Source organism: Salvia splendens, chromosome 13 (genome assembly GCF_004379255.2).
Source record: "Salvia splendens isolate huo1 chromosome 13, SspV2, whole genome shotgun sequence".
Classification (NCBI taxonomy): Eukaryota; Viridiplantae; Streptophyta; class Magnoliopsida; order Lamiales; family Lamiaceae; genus Salvia; species Salvia splendens.
Window position 1 is genome coordinate 20,150,985 of NC_056044.1, and position 21,171 is coordinate 20,172,155.

The following is a 21,171-nucleotide window of genomic DNA, read 5'->3' on the forward strand; positions in this document are numbered from 1 at the left end:
GAGTAGTGCGGGACGGAGGGAGTATATCCTAATGCCGAAGCAAAAATGAGTACAAATCTAGGCATGTGCAACTGCAACTTTACTGAATGGATCTAAGAATCTCTTATGTTAGCTGTCTTAATCAAGAAGAGAAGTGTATCTAGTTAATCATTGTCAATTAAAATAGAGAAGAGTGGATTGGAAATGATTGGATAAGATCATGTAGCAAGCTGAATGAAAAGGAAAATATGCAATGGACCTCAACTGAGACCCCTCCACGTCAATATACAGTAAAAAGTAATCAGTCAATGCCCAAATACTACTTTCATAGAAATGCAGTTATTCCTATTTTAAAAACACCATCAAAATAAGCAACAAAAGTGGATGTAATTTGGTTGGGCTTCTCTGATCTTCAGGGCATCAGTGATTCAGAATAATTACATGTTGAAACAATCGAATATGTTTTGTAGTTACAAGAAATTCAGCTTTGGTTATTCTATCTCAACAACCATTTCAAAGGAATAACTCACTCATGAAACTGAGATGTGGGGCTAGCAATTCTCTTAAATTCACTGCTTAGTTCTTCAGGTCATTTTTGATAGTGCTAAATAACAAAAAGACCAAACTGGTCACACAAATGAGGCCCCATACAACCTCTCTAAAGTAAGATCTTGTCGAATATTACCACCAGAGCAAACTGGTCACACAAATAAATTAATGATATCTCCAACAATCTTTTAGTAACAAAAATTTGTAAATGAAGTAGTATATCACATCTCTTTCTGTTAGATGAAATCTCAAACTAACAACGATGAAGATGAGTCTTGAGGATCATTAAACAGGACACATGGAAATGATTGCTCCACATTTGTATTTGACACATCAAAGGATCTGTTTCAGGCATGCCCCAATTACATGACGAAAATACACACCAAAATAATCAGAGAAAAAGTACATACCCTTATATACTATGTGTGTGTGTGTGTGTGTTTTCATTTAAAAAAACATCAGCCAATAATACCTCATAAAGCATTCTCTACTTAAAATACAAACGCTGTGCCACTTCACAGCAGTCAATACCTCATAATACATTGGATATGTCAACCTGAAGGTGTTGTCTGTGTCAAACTATATCAAATGAAACATGAAAAAGCAGTAAAACCAAAAAACTGTGAGGCCATGGTCAGGTATGCAACATAGAATATTGTTAGGACTCTTTACAATCAGTATCTCAAGATTGAAGATTCTGTCAATGCAGGTTAGAGATTTTAATATAGAGCACTAAGGGACCACCTCTGCCTAGTTTTCATACCAACTGAACATAGTTTTAAACGAACAATGCCAACTCAACACGAACAACACAGATATCGTCTTATTAGCATCTAAATATAGGAAAATAGAGTCCTAATTTCTTCTAACATGCTGACTGATCAAGAACTAGATGTATATCAGATCAAGATAAAGATGAACGACTTCTATTTGGAATTATCAGTATTTTGTGAGTATCTATTTCAACACTCATACAAATTAGAAGGCAAATCAGAAGACTACAACACAACCTTTAATCCCAAAGTAGAAAATGAAGGGTTAGAAAATTGGAGATAATTATACCTCGATAAAGTATGGAAGTCGAGCTGGAAGTGTTATAACTGATTCAAGCATCAAAACAAAGAGTTAGCATTAATCATAATTCAAGCATCAACACAACGTTAACGAGGGAATGTCTTTTATTCCTTATGAATTATGGTCACTATTCAAGCATCAATGAATAATTTAATCAACTCATAGGAAACAAAACAAAGAAAGTAGTATAAGGCTAGAAACCAATACAAACCAACGGTGCATCATGCCTTACTTGTTCACATCTGGATGATAGTTCCGAGAAAGCAAACGCTGAAGAAGAAAGTGAAATAAATGAGATATATATCAAATCCTATGCTGAAATAGTTCCGAGCAAGCTTTCAGTATGGTACACTGATTACCTGATGGTGTCGACGACAACCGAGTTGGAGCGACGAGCGACAGAGCTGGAGCGACGAGCGACAGAGCTGGAGCGGGGACCGGCGGCGACGACGAATCACCCGGCACTGACGAATCGGGATATGACGGCTATCCTTCCCAGCCGTGGGGTTGGAGTCAAACTCCCCCTCCGTGGGGATCGAGTCCAACTCCTCCATCTCTGCAGTGGAGGTCGAGTCTCACGCCCCAACCTTTTCAGAGGAATTTGGAGCCGCTCAGCGTTTGGAGATTACCGTCCCAACCTGGACGCGCTTAACCATCCGCGGCCGGAGACCCCTTTCCAATCCAGCCAATCTCCTTTCACCGATGCAGATCGAGACACACGGGAGATGATGATGGGTCTGCTCAGTCCGGGCGTACCGGATACGCCGGCAGCACTCGTGGATACGGCAGTTCCGACAAGAGTCGGTGGGTCACGTGGGGCGGGTGGAAGCAGTGGAGGCGGGGGCGGCGGAAGAGGCGGCAGCGGCGGTGGCAGCGGTGGCAGCGGCGTCGGCAGCGGCGGTGGCGGCTCGGGCAGCGGCGGTGGCAGCGAGGCAGCGGCGCCGGCAGCCGTCGGTGGACGGCCACGCACTACACCAAAGCGGAGTCCATTGCTGTGGGCACCGATCAGACCGAGGGGAGCTTTTGGAAGCGCTTCCTGTTGGCATACAACGGGTTCAAACCTCGAGGCGCCAAACCGCGTGACGGAGAACAGCTCCGCAAAAAGTAGTCTAGGATTCTGAGAGCCACCAAGAGGTTCGTGGGCATATACGAGAACAATCTGCTCAGTGCTGAGAGTGGCCGAAGCGAAGCTGACATGAAGGCGCTGTCTATGACCTAATTCAACACGGAAGGCTGGCCGAAGTTCAACATGTGGGAGGAGTATCTCGTTCTCGAGCACTGTCTGAAATTCAAGGCCATCTGTGCGCAAGAGCGGGCAGGAGCTCCTTTGGCGAAGCGTACTAGACACAACATAGCCGGGGACTACAGCAGCGACAGCGGCTCGTAATCAATTGACCTCAACGACGAGCAAACCGAAGAGCCCTTCCCTACACACTCTACGCGCCCACGCCCTCCGGGCTAACAAGCCTCTATCCGAAGCGCTAGAGGGGCTGCAGGTGCCTCCCGCCTCTCGTTGGCCGCGTCTGGATCGCGCATCTCACAGCCCGCCCCTATACCGCCATCCATGGCCACTGGTTCCCATGAGGTCTTGAGGGCGAACCTAGATGTGCAGTTGATGAAACAACTGCAAGACAACTGCCGTTTCTATGAGACCGCAACCGACCCGATCACCAAGGGTATATTCTACAAGCTCATGTGTCGGATCCATAGTCAGCTGGGGTTGTCAGAGGATGCGGCCGGGGGGGGGGGGGAGTCCGCCACCGAGTAGACGGTGGCGGTGTTTTTATTTGTATTTTTTTTAAATGTTCGTTGTATAATTTTCCCAGTTCCATAATACAACGAATATTTGGTCCCAATACTTTTTTTACATTTCAGTATTACCTCGATTTCTAATTATTTACATTCCGATAATTTTAATTACAATTGATTTAAAATAAACGAAAAATGAAATAAAATGAAAAGTAACTAAAAAAGTGGCGGGGCTATTGGAAGTGTCCGGCTTATAGCTGCAGACACTTTTTTTGTGGGCGCAGACAAATAAATTGGGGATGTGGACAAAAAAAGTGGCGGGGCTATTGGAAGTGTCCGGCTTATAGTGGACACCCTAATGCAGTGGCGGACAATCCGCCACTAGATTTAAATTTTATAATATTGTATACCACTATATTTAATTTTTAAAATATTTATATATCTTATTGAGAAAATGATTTTTAGTGGCGGAATTAATCCGCCATAGATATGGGTGGATTAAAATCCGCCACTGATCCGTGGCAATTCCGCCACTGAAATTTCCCACGGATTATCCGCCACTATTACTGGCAGATTCTTTCCGCCACTAAATAGCGATTTTTTTGTAGTGATTTCTTTCATTTAGCCAAAGAATGATCATACCATTACATTCTTTTCTTCTTCTTATTTTATATTTCCATAAAATTAAAGTCCTCGATTAGGCGTCTTGTTTTTCTATTTTGGTATGTCCGCCAATAAGAATGTCAATTTACTTTTACTATAAAAAATATGTAAGTCTCACATTATATTATAAAAATATTATACAAAATTGTGACCCACATTCACTATTTTTTTGAACCAGTTTTCTATCTATTTCTTAAAACCCGCACCCGAACTCAATTGGGACTCCTATCGTTGACGGAGGGAGTTTTATATTATGTACTTTTATACTTCCTCCGTCCACAAAAAATAGACAAGTTTTGTCATTTTGGTCCGTTCACGAAAAATAGAATAAGTTCAAAAAAGAAAGTTTTCAGCCAATACTAACCCTACACATCATTCTAAATGTGGACCCTACAATCCACTAACACTCATTCCACTACCTTTTCCCCTCTCTCTTACTTTACAAATTATACATTAAAACTCATGACATTCACAATCTTTTCGTGGACGGAGGGAGTATATCAATTCAATATCATATCAATTTTATACTCCCTCCGTTCCAGAAAGATTGTCTCAATTCTTTTTTTGCACTCGTTTTGCAAAAATAATAATAAATATGTAAAGTTGAAAGAGAGTAAAATAAGAGAAAGAATAATGTAGGTAAGACTATTCTGTACATTATTCTCTCTTTTACTTTACTCTCTCTACTTTAACTATTTATTATTATTTTTGCAAAACGAGTGTGAAAAAGAAAACGGGACAATCTTTCTGGGACGGAGGTAGTAATACTAAACCCTAAACCCTCTGTCCTACATTAACAGATGTGAGCACGAATTTTAAGAAAAGTAAAGAAAAATGTGATGAATAAGTTAGTGGATTATGAGTCCCTCTTATATATATTAGTTTTATAATAAAATGTGAGTAGAATTGGTTGGTGGAATGTGAGATCTACTTACCATTTATGGTAAAAGTAAAATGTGACTCTTATTGTGGGACGGATCGAAATGGAATGTGACACTTATTGTGGGAGGTAGTAAATTTTATAATAAACTTAAAATTTTAAAATATTTAATAATCATGAAAAAAATTCTAAACACTACACATACTGATTCACATGTGCACACACACTATCACACGCATCACGCATGCACACAAACTATGCTCACACACACACACACCAACACGCATGCACACACCACCACACATAAACACAGACTATGCGTGCGCGTGCGCACACACACCAAATATGATCCAAAATATTTGATAAAAATATTTTTTTTTGGAATAAATATATTAATTATTCACATTCATTCCATTCCATTATCTACCTATAGTCACCAAGAAATGCCTGAGGATCTGTTTGAATTTGACCCAAATAATTTGGATAATCGCAGTCGCACTCTAGTGTTCAATCCATTAAGGGTCCACACTCATTGCACCAAATTTGTAGTTGGCATTGCATTTTCTGTGGTAAAGCTGCTTGGGGATGTAATGTAACAAGAATGTAAAACAAGTCAACAATTTATGACATAGTACTATAAAATGGTGAATATTAAGTCGACAACTACATTTCCTTCTTCAATGCTTTATATACAAAAAATGTATCAAAACTACAGTACTGTTGAACCAAATATTAGAGCATAATTTTGTATAATTATGCTAGCTAGTCATTGTATCTTGAACAATTCTTGTAATACTTCCAAAGTCATTGGACTGAGACTTAACAAATTCCCACTTCCTTGGGGAATTTATTCATCCCACACACATCAGCTTGACCTGGTTTTCAATCACTTTCAAGATTCATCCATGTTTGCAGCTGCAGCAGGGAACCCTTGTTCCCCTAGACCTGAAATTCCCCCAACATATTTTTTCTTGATTGTTTCTTGTGTATATATAAGATAATAAGATGCTTGTTCCAACTCACATGAACTAAGGCAACATGAAGATTCTACTTGCAATTAGCTTCCTCATTCTTTGCCAGATTAAAGCTATTTCTAGCTGCCATCAACTTGACCACCAAACCCTCCTATCTTTCCACCACCACATCTCATCCTCTCCTCTCAACTGGTCTCCATCTACTAATTGCTGTCAATGGCAAGGCATACACTGTGATACAGACTAAACATGAGAACTCATCCCAAAAGACTAGTCTGTTAGGAGAGATAGCTCATTTAGTCTATATACCCCACATCAGTTGTTCTCACAACCGATGTGGGAATTGAGTCCGTAACATTCGACCCTCCTTTAAGGGCCAACGTCCTCGTTGGTCACGGCCACGTTGGTCACGGCTGGTTCTTTGCCAGGCCACCACTCCGTGAGCCACCACTCCGAGTTCTCGTTGGTCACGGCCACGTTGGTCACGGCGGATTCTTTGCCCGGCCACCACTCCGTGGGTCACCACTCCGAGCGGTCCCAAACGCACTCGTTGGTCACGGCGAGTTCGTTGCCCGGCCACCACTCCGAGTGGTTTGGGCTCTCAATGAAAGCACCAATTGATACCGACTAAACATGAGAACTCATCCCAAAAGACTAGTCTGTTAGGAGAGAGAGCTCATTTAGTCTATATACTCCACATCAGTTGTTCTCACAACCGATGTGGGAATTGAGTCCGTAACACACTGCACCATAAAAAATGGTGTTGCTCGAGTCACGCATTTATGGTTGCCGGAGAAGCATCTCTCCGGTACCATTACCCCCACTCTTGGAGACCTACCTTTTCTTGCTCACATCAATCTCTCCCATAACCAATTCTCAGGCCCTTTCCCCCACATCCAAACACTTCAAACACTAGATTTGAGTTTCAACCATTTTTCTAGTCTACTTCAACTCTTTCTACCACCCTCAGTCCAAACCTTAGATATATCCAGCAATCACTTCAATGGTTCATTCCACCCTTCATTCCTTCATCACACATTCAATCTCATCAGCTTCAACATCAGCAACAACACTTTGACAGGCTCCATTCTTTCTAATATTTGCAAAACCTCCCAACTAGTTAAAATCGTGGATTTCTCCATGAATCAATTTACTGGTCCTATATCTCCTGGCCTCGGCCAATGTTCAAACCTCCATGTTCTCAAAGCCGGCTCCAACTCTCTCTCGGGTCCGCTGCCACACGATCTTTACAACATGAAAACGTTGAAGGAAATCTCTCTTCATGATAACCAGTTTTCAGGGCGCATCAGCAACACCGTTGTTAAACTTTCAAACCTCACCACCATGGAGCTACATTTCAATCAACTTAGTGGTGAGATACCTCAAAGAATAGGATTGCTTACCAACATGGAAACACTAGTCCTCCACAACAACACCCTCAATGGCACCCTTCCTCCTTCTTTGATGAACTGCACCAAACTAAAAACTCTGGTGGTGAGAGACAACCACCTTGAAGGAGACATTACTCCCCTTGACTTCTCCAAACTCCATCACTTGCAAGTCCTTGACCTCAGTTGCAACGCATTAACTGGTAACATCCCACACACAGTGTGCACCTGCAGATCACTCACTGCCATTGGACTGTCACGCAACCAGCTAGTTGGTGAGGTTCCACCTTGCACGGCCTCTCTGAAATCTCTCCAACACCTAGCTCTTGCAAAGAACAATCTCTCCAACGTCCTTGGCGCTTTAAAGACTCTCAGCCACTGCCACAATCTCGTCGTCTTGATCATGATGGGCACCTTCCAAGACGAGATGATTGTTAGGAATTCTTGTATTCATCTAATGAGCGCAGCGGAAATTGCGGACAAGAATTCCAGATCTATATTCATAATCACATTGCAAGTTGAGCACATAATATACAACGGAACTAAATCTTACTTGTTGTGTTGTTCTTCTTCGACGATTGTATCCTGCAAGTTGAATCCACTACTATCGAGGTCCACGTGTATTCTGATCCGATGCAGGAACAATTCCTCGGTACAATCGTTCTATAGAGAAAGCTAGGAAATCTCTTGTGAACGTAGCGCCGCTTTTCTCTCTTAGAGAATTAGGTTTTCTATCTCTTGTGTTCTCTACAATATAAGATATATATAATAGAATAATTGTAACATTGGACCAAGCCCAATAGAATTATTTCCTATTAATCTAATCTAGCCCATTAATCTTTCAATCTCCCACTTGGACTAGCATTAGATATAATACACAGCTCTAACATTGTACCCTTGAGCGGATCATAATACACATATAGTGTGACCCTTTAGGCCCTCATTATCGACGACGATCTAATCGAAGTCTGCACAAAACTCCTAGACTGCGTTGGCAGCGTAGCTCGATATATGACGGACGTTTACGTGAATTCGGTAAACAAGCCTTTACACAAAGTTTATAGTAATATCCTTTCATTCACGAACCACCCGATTGAGCCTAAGATTTGTCATTTGTCATCCAAATAGCTCAATCACTTTATCTCATCTTTATTAAATGACCCATTCGATCATATTCAATTACTTTAATTGAATATATCTTTGCATTGGCCAATGACTTAATGGTCAAGTAATATAGAGAATTTGAGTGTTCTCTCGAAATTCTAATCGAGGAATGAATCTCATTCTTGGCTCAACTACCATTTCCATTTATCTTATGATGTACCCAACACAAGTCCGTATCTTAATCCTCCGAGGGGAGGCAAAGCGTTGGACAAGATCAAAGCACACCACTCAACAAACAAAATGTGTAATGACCTCAGATCCAAGGACTATTACATACTTCATGCACTAATAAACTGTAGACACCTAACAAAGCAGTTTAATAGTAGGGTATACCAATACTCTCCAAAGTATACCATGTGTCCATCACTAGTATCTAATATCTCGTAGTTGTGAGAACAACTACATTCTCGAAGAATGTGATGCAAACCCCATGCTAACCTATAACATATCATCAATATCTCATTCTTGATGATCATTGGTTAGGGCTATTTTAGAATTATACTATATCATTAATGTCTCACACCATTAACGACAGTCATAATTCAAGGGAACAAATATTTAGAATAAAATCAAACATTTAAAACAATTATTCCAATAAGTGCACAAAACCCATAGAAAATGAAATTTTCATATAATGTGATCAAGTAATATTGTCTCAACACAAAATGTTTCTAAGACATATAAAACTGTAACTCCCACTGATTCAAAGTCATCTACCAAGATGTTTAACACCTAAGCTCTCAAAGTGCTTGTTGTGTTTTGCTATACATAACGGTTTGGTGAAAGGATCAGCCAAATTATCATCAGTGGGTACTCTTTCTAATTTTATGTCGCCTCTTTCAATTATTTCTCTGATCAGATGATATCTTCTGGGAACATGCTTGTTCCTGTTCGTAGCTCTGGGTTCTTTTGCTTGCGCAACAGCACCAGTGTTGTCACAATACAAAGGTATTGCACTATTGGCACTCGGAATGACACTCAGTTCTTTAACGAACTCTAACAAAGCAACAGCTTCTTTGGCAGCTTCAGATGCAGCAATATACTCGGCTTCGGTGGTGGAATCGGCAGTTGTACCTTGTTTGGAACTATTCCAACTCACTGCTCCACCATTGAGGACAAAAACATATCCAGACTGAGACTTATAGTCGTCATGGTCTGTTTGGAAACTAGCATCAGTGTACCCAGTAACTGATAACTCTGGTTGTCCACCATAGACTAAGAAATATTCTTTAGTCCTTCTAAGGTACTTAAGAATAGTCTTAACAGTTTTCCAATGTTCCTCACCGGGATTTTGCTGATATCTGCCTGTCATGCTAAGCGCATAGGCCACATCTGGCCTAGTAGAAATCATGGCATACATAATAGATCCTATAGCCGAAGCATACGGGATCCTTTTCATGTTGTCTCTTTCTTTGTCATTAGAAGGACAATCCTTCTTTAACAATACAATGCCATGTCCCATAGGAAGAAAACCTTTCTTAGAGTTCTCCATTGAGAAGCGCCTTAGCAACTTGTCTATGTAAGTGGATTGTGATAATCCTAACATCCTATTTGGTCTATCTCGATAGATCTTGATTCCAAGGATGTAGGAAGCATCACCCAGATCCTTCATCATAAAGGAACTAGACAACCATTCTTTCACGGATTGCATCATGGAACGATCGCTTCCCATAATCAAGATGTCATCAACATATATGATGAGGAAGACAACGTTTCCATTCTCGCGTTTACTATAAACACATGGGTCCTCTTTGCTTCAGACAAAACCAAACGATTTGATTGTTCTGTCAAAACAAATATTCCAACTCCTCGAAGCTTGCTTAAGTCCATAGATGGACTTCTTTAGCTTGCACACTGCATTCGGCCTTTCTTTCGATACAAAACCTTCTGGTTGTGTCATATAGACATCGCCTTCTAATTCTCCATTGAGAAATGCGGTTTTGACATCCATTTGCCAAATGTCGAAATTGTAGTATGCAGCAATTGCAAGTAATATCCTAATGGACTTGATCTTAGCAACTGGCGAAAAGGTTTCATCATAGTCAATGCCTTCGCGCTGACTATAACCCTTTGCCACTAACCTAGCCTTGTAGGTTTGTACTTTGCCATCTGCATCTCTTTTCTTTTTGAAGATCCATTTGCAGCCTATGGGGTAAACCCCATCTGGCAAGTCAACTAGTTCCCAGACTAAGTTGAAGTACATCGAGTCCATTTCAGATATCAAGGCTTCAAGCCATTTCTCTCGATCGGTGTCTGACACCGCCTCGGTATAGGTCTTAGGCTCATCGTAATCTAAATCAACTTCATCATCTTGGTTCTCAACCATTAGATTCAGTCTCTCAGGTGCACGACGAATCCTCCTAGGCCTATTGAGTTGGTTTTCTTCTGGCTCGGGCTGTTCATTCTGAATGTGAGTAGGTTCAGGAATATCACTATGATCTTCTTGAGGTAGAGGTGATGCAACTATTGTATCATCTTGTCTTTGATGCATCTCATTGTCTTGAGGAGGCTCTTCGAGAGTCCCTCTAAGGTCTCCTCTAATAGTAATTTCCCCTCTCAATAGATCATCAAAAACTCCCACTGAGTTATTGTTCAAACCATTTGACAATACCTCATTCTTAATGTTATCTTGTGGTTCTTGAATTTCTTCAAGATCTACCATGTTGTGACTTTGTTCCTTTAAGACATAAGTGTCTTCAAAAAACTTCACATTCCTAGAGATTATCACCTTGTGATCTCCGGGGCAGTAGAATTCATATCCTCTAGTTTGTTTAGGATATCCCACAAAATAACACTTCTCACTTTTAGATTCCAACTTATCAGTCATCATTTTCTTAACAAAGGCTGGACAACCCCAGGTCCGCATATAGTTAAGACAAGGCTTTTTGCCATACCATAACTCATATGGTGTTTTCTCAACTGATTTAGATGGAACTCTATTCAGAATGTAAATAGCAGTCAATAAAGCATGACCCCAGAGAAATAAAGGAAGACTAGCTAAACTCATCATGGATCGAACCATATCTAATAATGTTCGATTTCTCCTTTCAGATACTCCATTCATTTGTGGTGTACCAGGAGGTGTCCAGTCTGACTGAATTCCATGCGATTTCAAGTAATCAAGAAATTCTCGGCTCAAGTATTCCCCTCCTCGATCTGATCGAAGAGTTTTGATACTTTTCCCAAGTTGTTTCTCAACTTCACACTTAAACTCTTTAAATTTCTCAAAGGCCTCGGATTTGTGTTTCATAAGATACACATATCCATATCTTGTCAAATCATCAGTAAAAGTAATGAAGTACGAATAACCACCTCTTGCTTGAGTTGGAAACGGTCCGCACACATCTGTGTGGATCAACTCTAGCACATCATTAGCACGCACCCCTTTCCCAGAAAGTGGTTTATTAGTCATCTTTCCTTTGAGACAGAATTCACAAGCACCATATGATTCAAAATCAAATGAATTTAGATAGTCTAACTTTCTCAATCTCGCTATCCTTTTCTCATTGATATGACCAAGTCTACAATGCCAAAGATAAGTAGCATTATCCGTATTACATAGCTTAAGTCTTTTATTTTGCACATTGAGAATATTCCGTTTGCATTCAAGCATATATAATCCATTCTCTAACGAGGCATTTCCATAAAGCAATCCATTAGTAGAAAACGAGCATCTGTTGTTTGCAAAATGGAAGGAAAAACCTTCGATGTCCAACATCGGAATGGAAATAATATTCTTTGAAATAACTGGAACAAAATAACAATTATGTAAATCTAGTCTATGTCCTGAGGGAAGATCTAATCTATAAGTTCCCACGCGTTCGGCAGCAACTTTTGCTCCATTTCCAACACGTAGGTCTACTTCCCCAGGCCTCACTTTCCTGCTGTCAATTAAACCTTGCACATTATTACAAATGTGTGAACCACAAGCGGTATCCAATACCCAGGATTGTGAGTTATTCATAGACATATTTATCTCAATGACAAACATAGCTGAGCTCCCACTCATTGCACCTTGTGCCTTAAGTCTTGGGCAGTCTCTCTGCCACTCCGTGAAATTTGACCTAGTCAATTTGTTTGATTCCATCATACACTCATAAGATAAGTTTGACATATTATCTGAACAGAAAATAAAACGAAAGGCAAATTAGAAAAGCATATAAAGATCACATTCGTATCACTAATCAAACAAGGGTTTATTGTATTGATTAGCTCCCACTAATTTCAACATATATTATGCCCCCAAACATAAAATACGAATTTATATCAAATATAAATTTTAGTGGTCCAAGATCCAAGTCTATATAGTTGTAGTCTCTGCGAGGGCTGATGGCTACAATAATATCACCAGGTAGGCCTCCAAGCCAATTGTAACAACAATTTTACAATTCTTGGTTTATTAATCTAATTAATATGCGTCCATAAATCATTTGGTTGCGAGGGCTACTCAAAATAATTTAAGCAAGTCAACCCCATCACACGATGCCAACCATGCATCATTGAATGAGCCTAAACCTTGTGGATATAGAGTGAACGCGAGGGCGTAAAACTCATGGTCGAAAAGGCTAGGAGCATCAAACAATTGTGATGGACGACGCATTTGTTTCAAAACAAGACTTATATTTTGTGGGGAAAAGTGTGATACTAGTTCTGTGAATATAATATCCAATATTAAATTTCAAACAATTACTGGGCGCCGCCTACCCAGGCATAGTATAACACGGACTACAAATACTGGGCGCCGCCTACCCAGACATAGTATAACACGGACTACACATACTGGGCGCCGCCTACCCAGACAATAAAACGGTCTCTAACTACTATAGTTAAAAAATAAGCATAAATCAAATAGCATGCTTATCACATAGGATATCAAATAATGCTCAATCAAATTTTATTCTCTAATTAAATGTGGATTTAATTATATTAATTCTAAATTAATATAATTATATATATTTAATATTAATTCCAAATTAATATTGTGTTGTGGAGTATATATTATCATTTCCAGATGATAACTATGTCCCAATTTGTTAATCTAATTAACGAAATTAATCCAATCTATATTAATTCTAAATTAATAAATTTGTAAATTAAGTGATAGTTCCAAATCATCATCAAGCACACATATATTATTTATTATTCCAAAATAATAATATTAATCAATTCTTGCTCATTCATACATTAATCCAATTAATAAATTTATCATCTAATTTATATCAATTCCAAACTAATATAAATAGATATTTAATATTAATTCTAAACTAATATTAAAGGCACATTTAGGATACTTAATATTAATTCTAAATTAATAGGATACCCTAAACTGGCACTATTAATAAATAATAATTTCTTGGCATGGATTTGTCGCGGAACATGATTTTCTTTTCCAAATCCAAATCCAAATCCAAATCCAAATCCCTTAATCCTCCATTGCCACAACCTCCAACCATATCTGCATGTTTCCGATCCACTACCCTCAAGTCTGGGAGATGTGCAAGAAGGCGGAGGCCTCCTTCTGCACGGCGGAGGAGGTCGACCTCTCTGCCGACCAGCGCCACTTCGACTCCCTCACCTCCGATGAGCAGCACTTCATCAAGCACGTCCTCGACATCTTCGGCGCCTCCGACGGCATCGTTTTAGAGAATCTCGCCGGCAGATTCATGAAGGACGTCCAGATCTATGAGGCGCGCGATACGACGCCTCTAATCTCCGACCAGATCTTACCCCCCACCGTCGCGCCAGCAGCCGGAGCCGCGCCATGCGCGAGCCCTCCGTCCGCGTCCGAGAAGCAGTCGCCGATCAAATCGAGGAGTTGCAGAGTGATTGGGGTTTGCTCGAAGCCAATATTGATTTTAGACTTGTTTGAATTTCGCGAAATTTTTCAATTTTGAATGAATCAAATCGATTAATTGGATTGCAAGAATTTTGAAATCTGATTTCATAATTTTGATTTTCAAAATCATCCACGAATTAATTAGGAAACAAAATTAATTATGAATCAAGCCCCGAGCTCTGATACCACTGTTAGGAATTCTTGTATTCATCTAATGAGCGCAGCGGAAATTGCGGACAAGAATTCCAGATCTATATTCATAATCACATTGCAAGTTGAGCACATAATACACAACGGAACTAAATCTTACTTGTTGTGTTGTTCTTCTTCGACGATTGTATCCTGCAAGTTGAATCCACTACTATCGAGGTCCACGTGTATTCTGATCCGATGCAGGAACAATTCCTCGGTACAATCGTTCTATAGAGAAAGCTAGGAAATCTCTTGTGAACGTAGCGCCGCTTTTCTCTCTTAGAGAATTAGGTTTTCTATCTCTTGTGTTCTCTACAATAGAGGATATATATATAATAGAATAATTGTAACATTGGACCAAGCCCAATAGAATTATTTCCTATTAATCTAATCTAGCCCATTAATCTTTCAATGATGCCCGATGACAACACCCTTGGAGTAGGCTTCCACAGTTTGGAGATTCTTTCTCTAGGAAACTGCTCTCTACAAGGCCATATCCCTTCCTGGATTGCAAAGCTCACCAAACTGAAAAGATTAGTTTTATACAAAAACAGGATGACAGGAACAATCCCAAGCTGGTTGGGAGCTATGCCAAGCCTTTACGCTCTCAACCTCACCGAAAACCAGCTATCTGGACACCTCCCACCGCAGCTCGGCCTCATGCCAGCTCTGCTATCTGAAAACAACACCTCCTCTGACATGAGCTATCTGCAGCTGCCGTTTCTAATAGACGGGAACCAGTACAACCGTCTCTACAACCTGCGCCGCATGTTGGCTGTGGGCAGCAACAATCTCAGCGGAGAAATCCCACAAGAAATAGGAAGGTTGAAGGTTCTTCAAGCGTTGGACCTCAGCAACAACCGCTTCACAGGCAGCATCCCGAGCCAGCTCTCGGGTCTGACTAACTTGGAGAGCCTGAATATGTCAGGGAACCATCTTTCCGGGGAGATTCCTGAGTCTCTGAGGGGGCTACGTTTCTTGTCACGGTTGAGCGTTGCTGGCAATGATCTTGAAGGAGAGATTCCGAGAGGCGGGCAGTTTGATACATTTCCGGCCAACTCATTTGAAGGGAATCCCAAACTCTGTGGGTTTGTAATAACAAGGGTAGTGAACTAGAACTATCAGTGTATGGTCTCCCTTTGGGGTTGGGATACTGTGTTGGAGTCGTAGCAGTTGCCATTACATTGCTGATCAAAACTTGCTAGCTGAAACTACTGATTTCCAAGATGAATTAGAGTTAAAACACATTTTTGATGACAAAACTTGATAACTACTAGTAGTTTCTAATTTCTACTTGGCCATTATTTTAAACCTTAATTATTTCACTTTCTTAACCGATGGTTTTGAATAATCAGATGTAACATTGTTGCTTTAATCCTGCTTTTATAAATGTTAGCACGTTTTTTTATCAGTTAACATTCTAAATACAACTAAATTTAGTTGAGAATTTTTGCTCTCAAGGAACTTATAAATATTCTTTCATCACACATATATGCAAATTCTCAACTAAATTTAGTTTTATTTAAAAATGTGATATTGACCCTAATGTCATGAAATTTTTAAAAAGTTGGATTTTCCCACAAACTTTCAACTTGACAAATAATATCACAAACTTTACTCGAGTTTGTTAGTATTTTCCACTAGCAAAATATTTCCGGCTATATTATTAATGGATTGAAGAACAATTTGGAGGGTGTGCATCAAGAAAAATTACAAAGATTGAAGAACTTGAAGCTCTGGAAATTGTTGTCGAGAAATTACGAAAAAAATCCGTATCATGATATTATTTGCCGGATTTTTTTCGCCGGTAGGAAATAACAAACTCAGTTAAAGTTCGTAATATTATTTTCTAAGTTGAAAGTTCGTAAATAACAAACTCAGTTAAACTTTGTGATGTTATTTTCCAAGTTGAAAATTCGCAGGAAAATCTTAACTTTTTGAAAGTTTCATGAAATTAGATGTTAATGTCCCTTTAAAATATTTCATCCTCTCCTTTATTTGTGAAAGTATGTCATTTTTAATGTTTGCATTTGACATCTTTAACATAAAGTTATCACCATTCACCACTACCATCATAATATGTTTCTAAAATTAGTAGGTAAGGTGGTTACATAAGACAACTAACAGTAAGGGACAGCACACAAGTAGAAGAGGTATGGAAATGGTATGGGAGATGTCATGCGCATGCTCAACAGCTAAAGAAGAGATATACTGAGATAGAGAGAGGGATAGGAAAGGATTGGTGGGAATTAAATTGAAAAAACGCACTAACTTGCTACTGAACAATTCTTGATAAATAAGTGCAAATCAACTATGCTATGAGACATTCCCAGACTACTGTGGCCCACTCATGCTTCCACTCATCATTGCCATTTGCCATAAACTATCACCATTTCCCTTTACTCGTAACTCTTTTCAAATTAGCGCACTTAAAGCATCAGTAGCGGTGTTCGCTGGGACGGACGGGGTCCATGCCGCTGGCGCCGCTGGCACGGCGCAGCTCGATGCATCGAGCACGTCCATGCCGCTAAGCAGGCTACGTGGCGCGTTTCTATTGGCCAACGGATTATCCGTTGGAAATTTATTTTTTTAAATCGAAAATAATACCAAAAATAAAAAAATATATATTTTTTCAGATTCCAAAAAATATGGCCGTTTTATTACCGTTTTTCTGAATTTTTTGATTTTTTTATAATTTTTTATTCCCCAAATCATCTATAAATACACACATTCATCATCCATTTTTCACATCAAATCATCTCTCATTCATCTCTCATTCATATTTTTTCATACAACTCATCTACATCTTCCTCTCTCACTCAAACCCTCTCAAATGGATTTCACCGATATCATGGCAGAAGCGGAGCGCGAAGAACAAGAATACTATGAACAATATCGTGCCTCCTATGAAGCCTATGTCGCCGCCACTACCCCTATCCCTCCTCCTCGACCAACTAGATCAATTCGCCGCTACATCCCTCGTGACAGGGAGGGAGCCAACGAAAGGCTCGTTGCCTACTATTTTTCCGACCAGCCGCGGTTTCCGGAAGATTACTTTCGGCGCCGTTTTCGCATGTCAAAACGGTTGTTTATGCGTATTGTCAACACATTGTCCGCCCGTGTTGAATACTTTCAATCAAGTAGAGACCCAACCGGTCGACAAAGTCTCTCGGCGTTGCAGAAGTGTACTTGTGCCATCCGACAACTTACTACTGGGCAAACAGCTGACCTCTTCGACGAGTATTTGCATGTCGGTGAGTCAACTAGAATCCTATGCCTTAAAAATTTTTGCGACGGCGTTCGTTCTGCTTTCGGTGAGGAATTTCTTCGGGCACCCACCACCGATGATTGTCAACGGTTGCTTCGTCTTTACGAAACAGTCCACGGTTTTCCCGGTATGCGTAGCAGCATTGACTGCATTCATTGGAAGTGGAATAATTGCCCGACTGCTTGGAGGGGGCAACACTTAAGCGGCCACAAAGGCGGCGGCCCAACACTTATCCTTGAAGCGGTCACCGGCTACCACCTATGGATTTGGCATGCATATTTCGGTATTGTCGGATCCAACAAAGACTTGAACATGCTCTATTCTTCACCACTCTTCAATGATGTTTTGAGTGGTGTAGCACCGGCGATCGACTTCACCGTCAACGGAAATGCATACCACATGGGTTACTATCTCGCCGATGGTATCAACCTAAGGTGGTTGACTTTCGTGAAGACGTCCAGCAATCCGCAAGACCCGAGACAGATTCTTTTTGCGCAGCGTCAAGAGTCTGCTCGGAAAGACGTCGAAAGAGCTTTTGGGGTTCTTCATGGCCGATTCAACATTGTGAAGGCCCCGTCTCGGCTGTGGTACGTTAAAAATATCGCCGACATCATGTACACGTGTATTATCTTGCGCAACATGATTATAGCTGACGAAGGACTGAGAGCGGCTAACTTTTACGACGAGGATGAAGCCGGAAGCTCAACCGCGAGGTCTCCCCCACGCCGAGGTGTGCATACGATGGTGGACGAGAGGATCGAAACAAGAAACACAATGCGCGATACCCGAACCCACACTGAGATACAAGAAGACCTAATCAAACACATTTGGGCGAAATTCGGCCACGAGTAGTGTGTTTTTTTTATTTTATGAATTTAATTATGTAATTTTTAATTTTTAGGATTTTAATTAAGTATTTCGGGTATTTTTAATGCATTTTAATATTATGGAAATGTTTTTATTCAAATTGAATAATAGAATGATGAGACCCTTGAGTATGTCCTTGTGGAAGAGTGTGAGTGTTGTGCTCTTGCCTAAGAGCTGAGAGTAAAAAAGTAATAAAAGTGGATTCGGGCCCATATCCGACCTCTTTGGCAAGAGCAAAGAGCACGGATCGGATGCTCTTATTCTTTTTTCCTGTCTTTCCTTTTGCTGCTGCTTCCTTTTTTCTTGAAAAAAGATCACATCTTTCTTTCATGGGGTGTTCTCTGATGAGTTTTTGAACAAGAGCTTTTTTAGATTTTTGTGGGTTTGATCTTATGGGGAATTGTTGGTGTGGGTGTGAACCTTTGATTTACAGGGTCTCTTCTAACGCAAAATCTGGTGAGTTTTCCTTTTTTTTCTCAGTTTTCTTGGATAAAAATTTGATCTTTATCGTTTTTCAGCAATATTTTAATAATTCAAATTTGTATGTTGCTTTAACTTCATGAATATTCCAGTATTGTTTCCCTCAGAGATATGCAGAAAGATTCCAAAGTTGATGCTATTTAAAACTAAATTCGAATATCTGTATTGTTGTTCCTTGATTCTTTATTTAGTTGTGGTGACAAATGGTATAGTTGATGCTTTCAATATACTATAATAATGAAAAATAGATGAAAATGATCAAGAAAGCATATTTTTAAGTAAGAAAGTATATGTAATTTTGTGTTGCAGAATCCCCAGATCAAGGCCCCACAGAGAAGGTAAGAAAAGATGAGAGAAAACTGCCATCAAATCCAGAAGAAGTAGAAGACCTACGCCGGTGCACGTCGTCGAAGCCACTGACTGTTTTCACATTCAATGAGCTCAAGAGCATCACTTCAAATTTCAGACAAGATTACCTGTTGGGAGGAGGAGGATTTGGAAGTGTGTACAAAGGATACATCAGTGAAGACATACAAGGCCTTCAACCTATCACAGTTGATGTTAAGGTTCATGATGGAGACAAGAGTTCTCAAGGTCATAGGGAATGGCTGGTAAAATTCAGAATCTTGATCACAATTGATCTTTCATTTTGCTCAATAAGTTACTAACTATGTCTATGTATATACACTATTTGATGATGTTTTAGTCTGAGGTGATCTTCTTGGGGCAGCTCTCCCATCCAAATCTAGTCAAGTTGATTGGCTATTGCTGTGAGGACGAACACCGGGTTCTCATATACGAGTATATGCCTCGTGGCAGCGTTGAAAACCATCTCTTTTCCAGTAACTCCACATTCATCTTCTTGATGCAATAAGACACACACAAACATAATTTTAAGGAGTTTTGAGCATTCTAGTGTTGCTTATACACCAACTGATGTTGTTATAGGAGTGCTGCTCCCTTTGCCTTGGTCTATTAGAATGAAGATAGCTTTTGGTGCAGCAAAGGGGCTAGCTTTCCTGCACGAAGCAGAGAAGCCGGTCATCTACCGTGATTTCAAGACATCCAACATCTTGTTAGATGAGGTAAGATGCTCGAAATCTTTCTTGGTCGTATTCTACTAAAAACAATAATCCAACTCTCAACAGGAATACAATGCGAAGCTCTCTGATTTTGGCCTTGCAAAAGACGGGCCAGAGGGAGACAAGACACATGTCTCCACGCGCATAATGGGAACGTATGGATACGCTGCACCTGAGTACATAATGACAGGTAGCAATGGCATCACCATTTTCAACACAGACACTGCCTCAGTCTCATGACTCACGTTTTCGCCTCTGTATGCATAGGCCACCTGACTCCAAGAAGTGACGTGTACAGCTTTGGAGTCGTGCTTCTTGAGCTTGTGACGGGCAGGAAGTCTTTGGACCGGTCAAGGCCAGCACGGGAGCAGAACCTCACGGAGTGGGCTATCCCGTTACTCAAGGAGAAGAAGAAGGTGCTCGACATTGTGGATGCTAGGCTGGGAGGAGACTATCCTGTAAAGGGTGTTCAGAAAGCAGCCATGCTAGCCTACCACTGCCTCAACCGCAACCCTAAGGCGCGACCTCTCATGCGAGACATAGTGGATTCGTTAGAGCCTCTGCAGCTTGATGCAAATGCAGCTCCCAACCAATCTTTCACCATATATACAACTACTACTACTACTACTAGTCCTAACTCTAATTCTGGCTACTGAAACACCAAAACTGCATACTCTAATTTCCTTTGTGTCTTCTTTTTTGCTCATGCTTGTTACTTTGTATTCTAGTTTGTCCGGGTTATTTCATAGCAAGAAATAGGCCTTGTAGAAAATGAAAAAGGTTTCATACATACTAGTAGATAATGTTCTTCTCTTTCTGGTGGGTGTGATCTGATTATTCGAGTTTCTTCTTTTTTTTGTTAGATCATAGATTGTACAGATACATATGTTTAAATGTTCTTGAATACATCAAGTTATTCAACCATTTTGCAAAGTATAAATAGGAACAAATTTGAAACATTGACCTCAATGCTGAAGAGTTAAAAATCCTTTTTTTCTCTCTGAGGGGAGTAACAAATTCAGCTTT

The 21,171-nt window shown here is 40.2% G+C and overlaps 1 protein-coding gene and 1 pseudogene across 2 annotated transcripts; both read left to right on the forward strand.

Annotated features, from left to right (window-relative positions):
* The first annotated feature begins 3,166 nt into the window (after positions 1 to 3,166).
* On the forward strand, positions 3,167 to 15,653 carry LOC121760667 (annotated as a pseudogene).
* Positions 15,654 to 18,840: 3,187 nt separating this feature from the next.
* LOC121763014 (probable serine/threonine-protein kinase PBL16) lies at positions 18,841 to 20,962 on the forward strand. 2 transcript variants are annotated; one of them, XM_042159058.1, is made up of 6 exons: positions 18,841 to 19,039; positions 19,373 to 19,674; positions 19,770 to 19,905; positions 20,012 to 20,148; positions 20,227 to 20,335; positions 20,413 to 20,962. In XM_042159058.1, the coding sequence occupies exons 1-6, from the start codon at positions 18,976 to 18,978 to the stop codon at positions 20,799 to 20,801; spliced, it is 1,137 nt and encodes a 378-aa protein (XP_042014992.1). In that variant the 5' UTR covers positions 18,841 to 18,975; the 3' UTR covers positions 20,802 to 20,962. The 2 variants fall into 2 exon arrangements, with proteins under 2 accessions (XP_042014992.1, XP_042014991.1); XM_042159057.1 differs by having other exon boundaries at positions 18,843 to 19,039; positions 20,212 to 20,335.
* Positions 20,963 to 21,171: the final 209 nt, after the last annotated feature.

What these genes read in the sequence shown, in the direction of transcription:
- LOC121763014 (XM_042159057.1), top strand. Translation starts at nt 18,976, where the DNA reads ATGGGGAATTGTTGGTGTGGGTGTGAACCTTTGATTTACAGGGTCTCT. An exon ending in CTCTTCTAACGCAAAATCTG is followed by an intron (nt 19,040 to 19,372) that starts GTGAGTTTTCCT and finishes TTTGTGTTGCAG; the next exon opens with AATCCCCAGATCAAGGCCCC. An exon ending in ACCTGAGTACATAATGACAG is followed by an intron (nt 20,336 to 20,412) that starts GTAGCAATGGCA and finishes CTGTATGCATAG; the next exon opens with GCCACCTGACTCCAAGAAGT.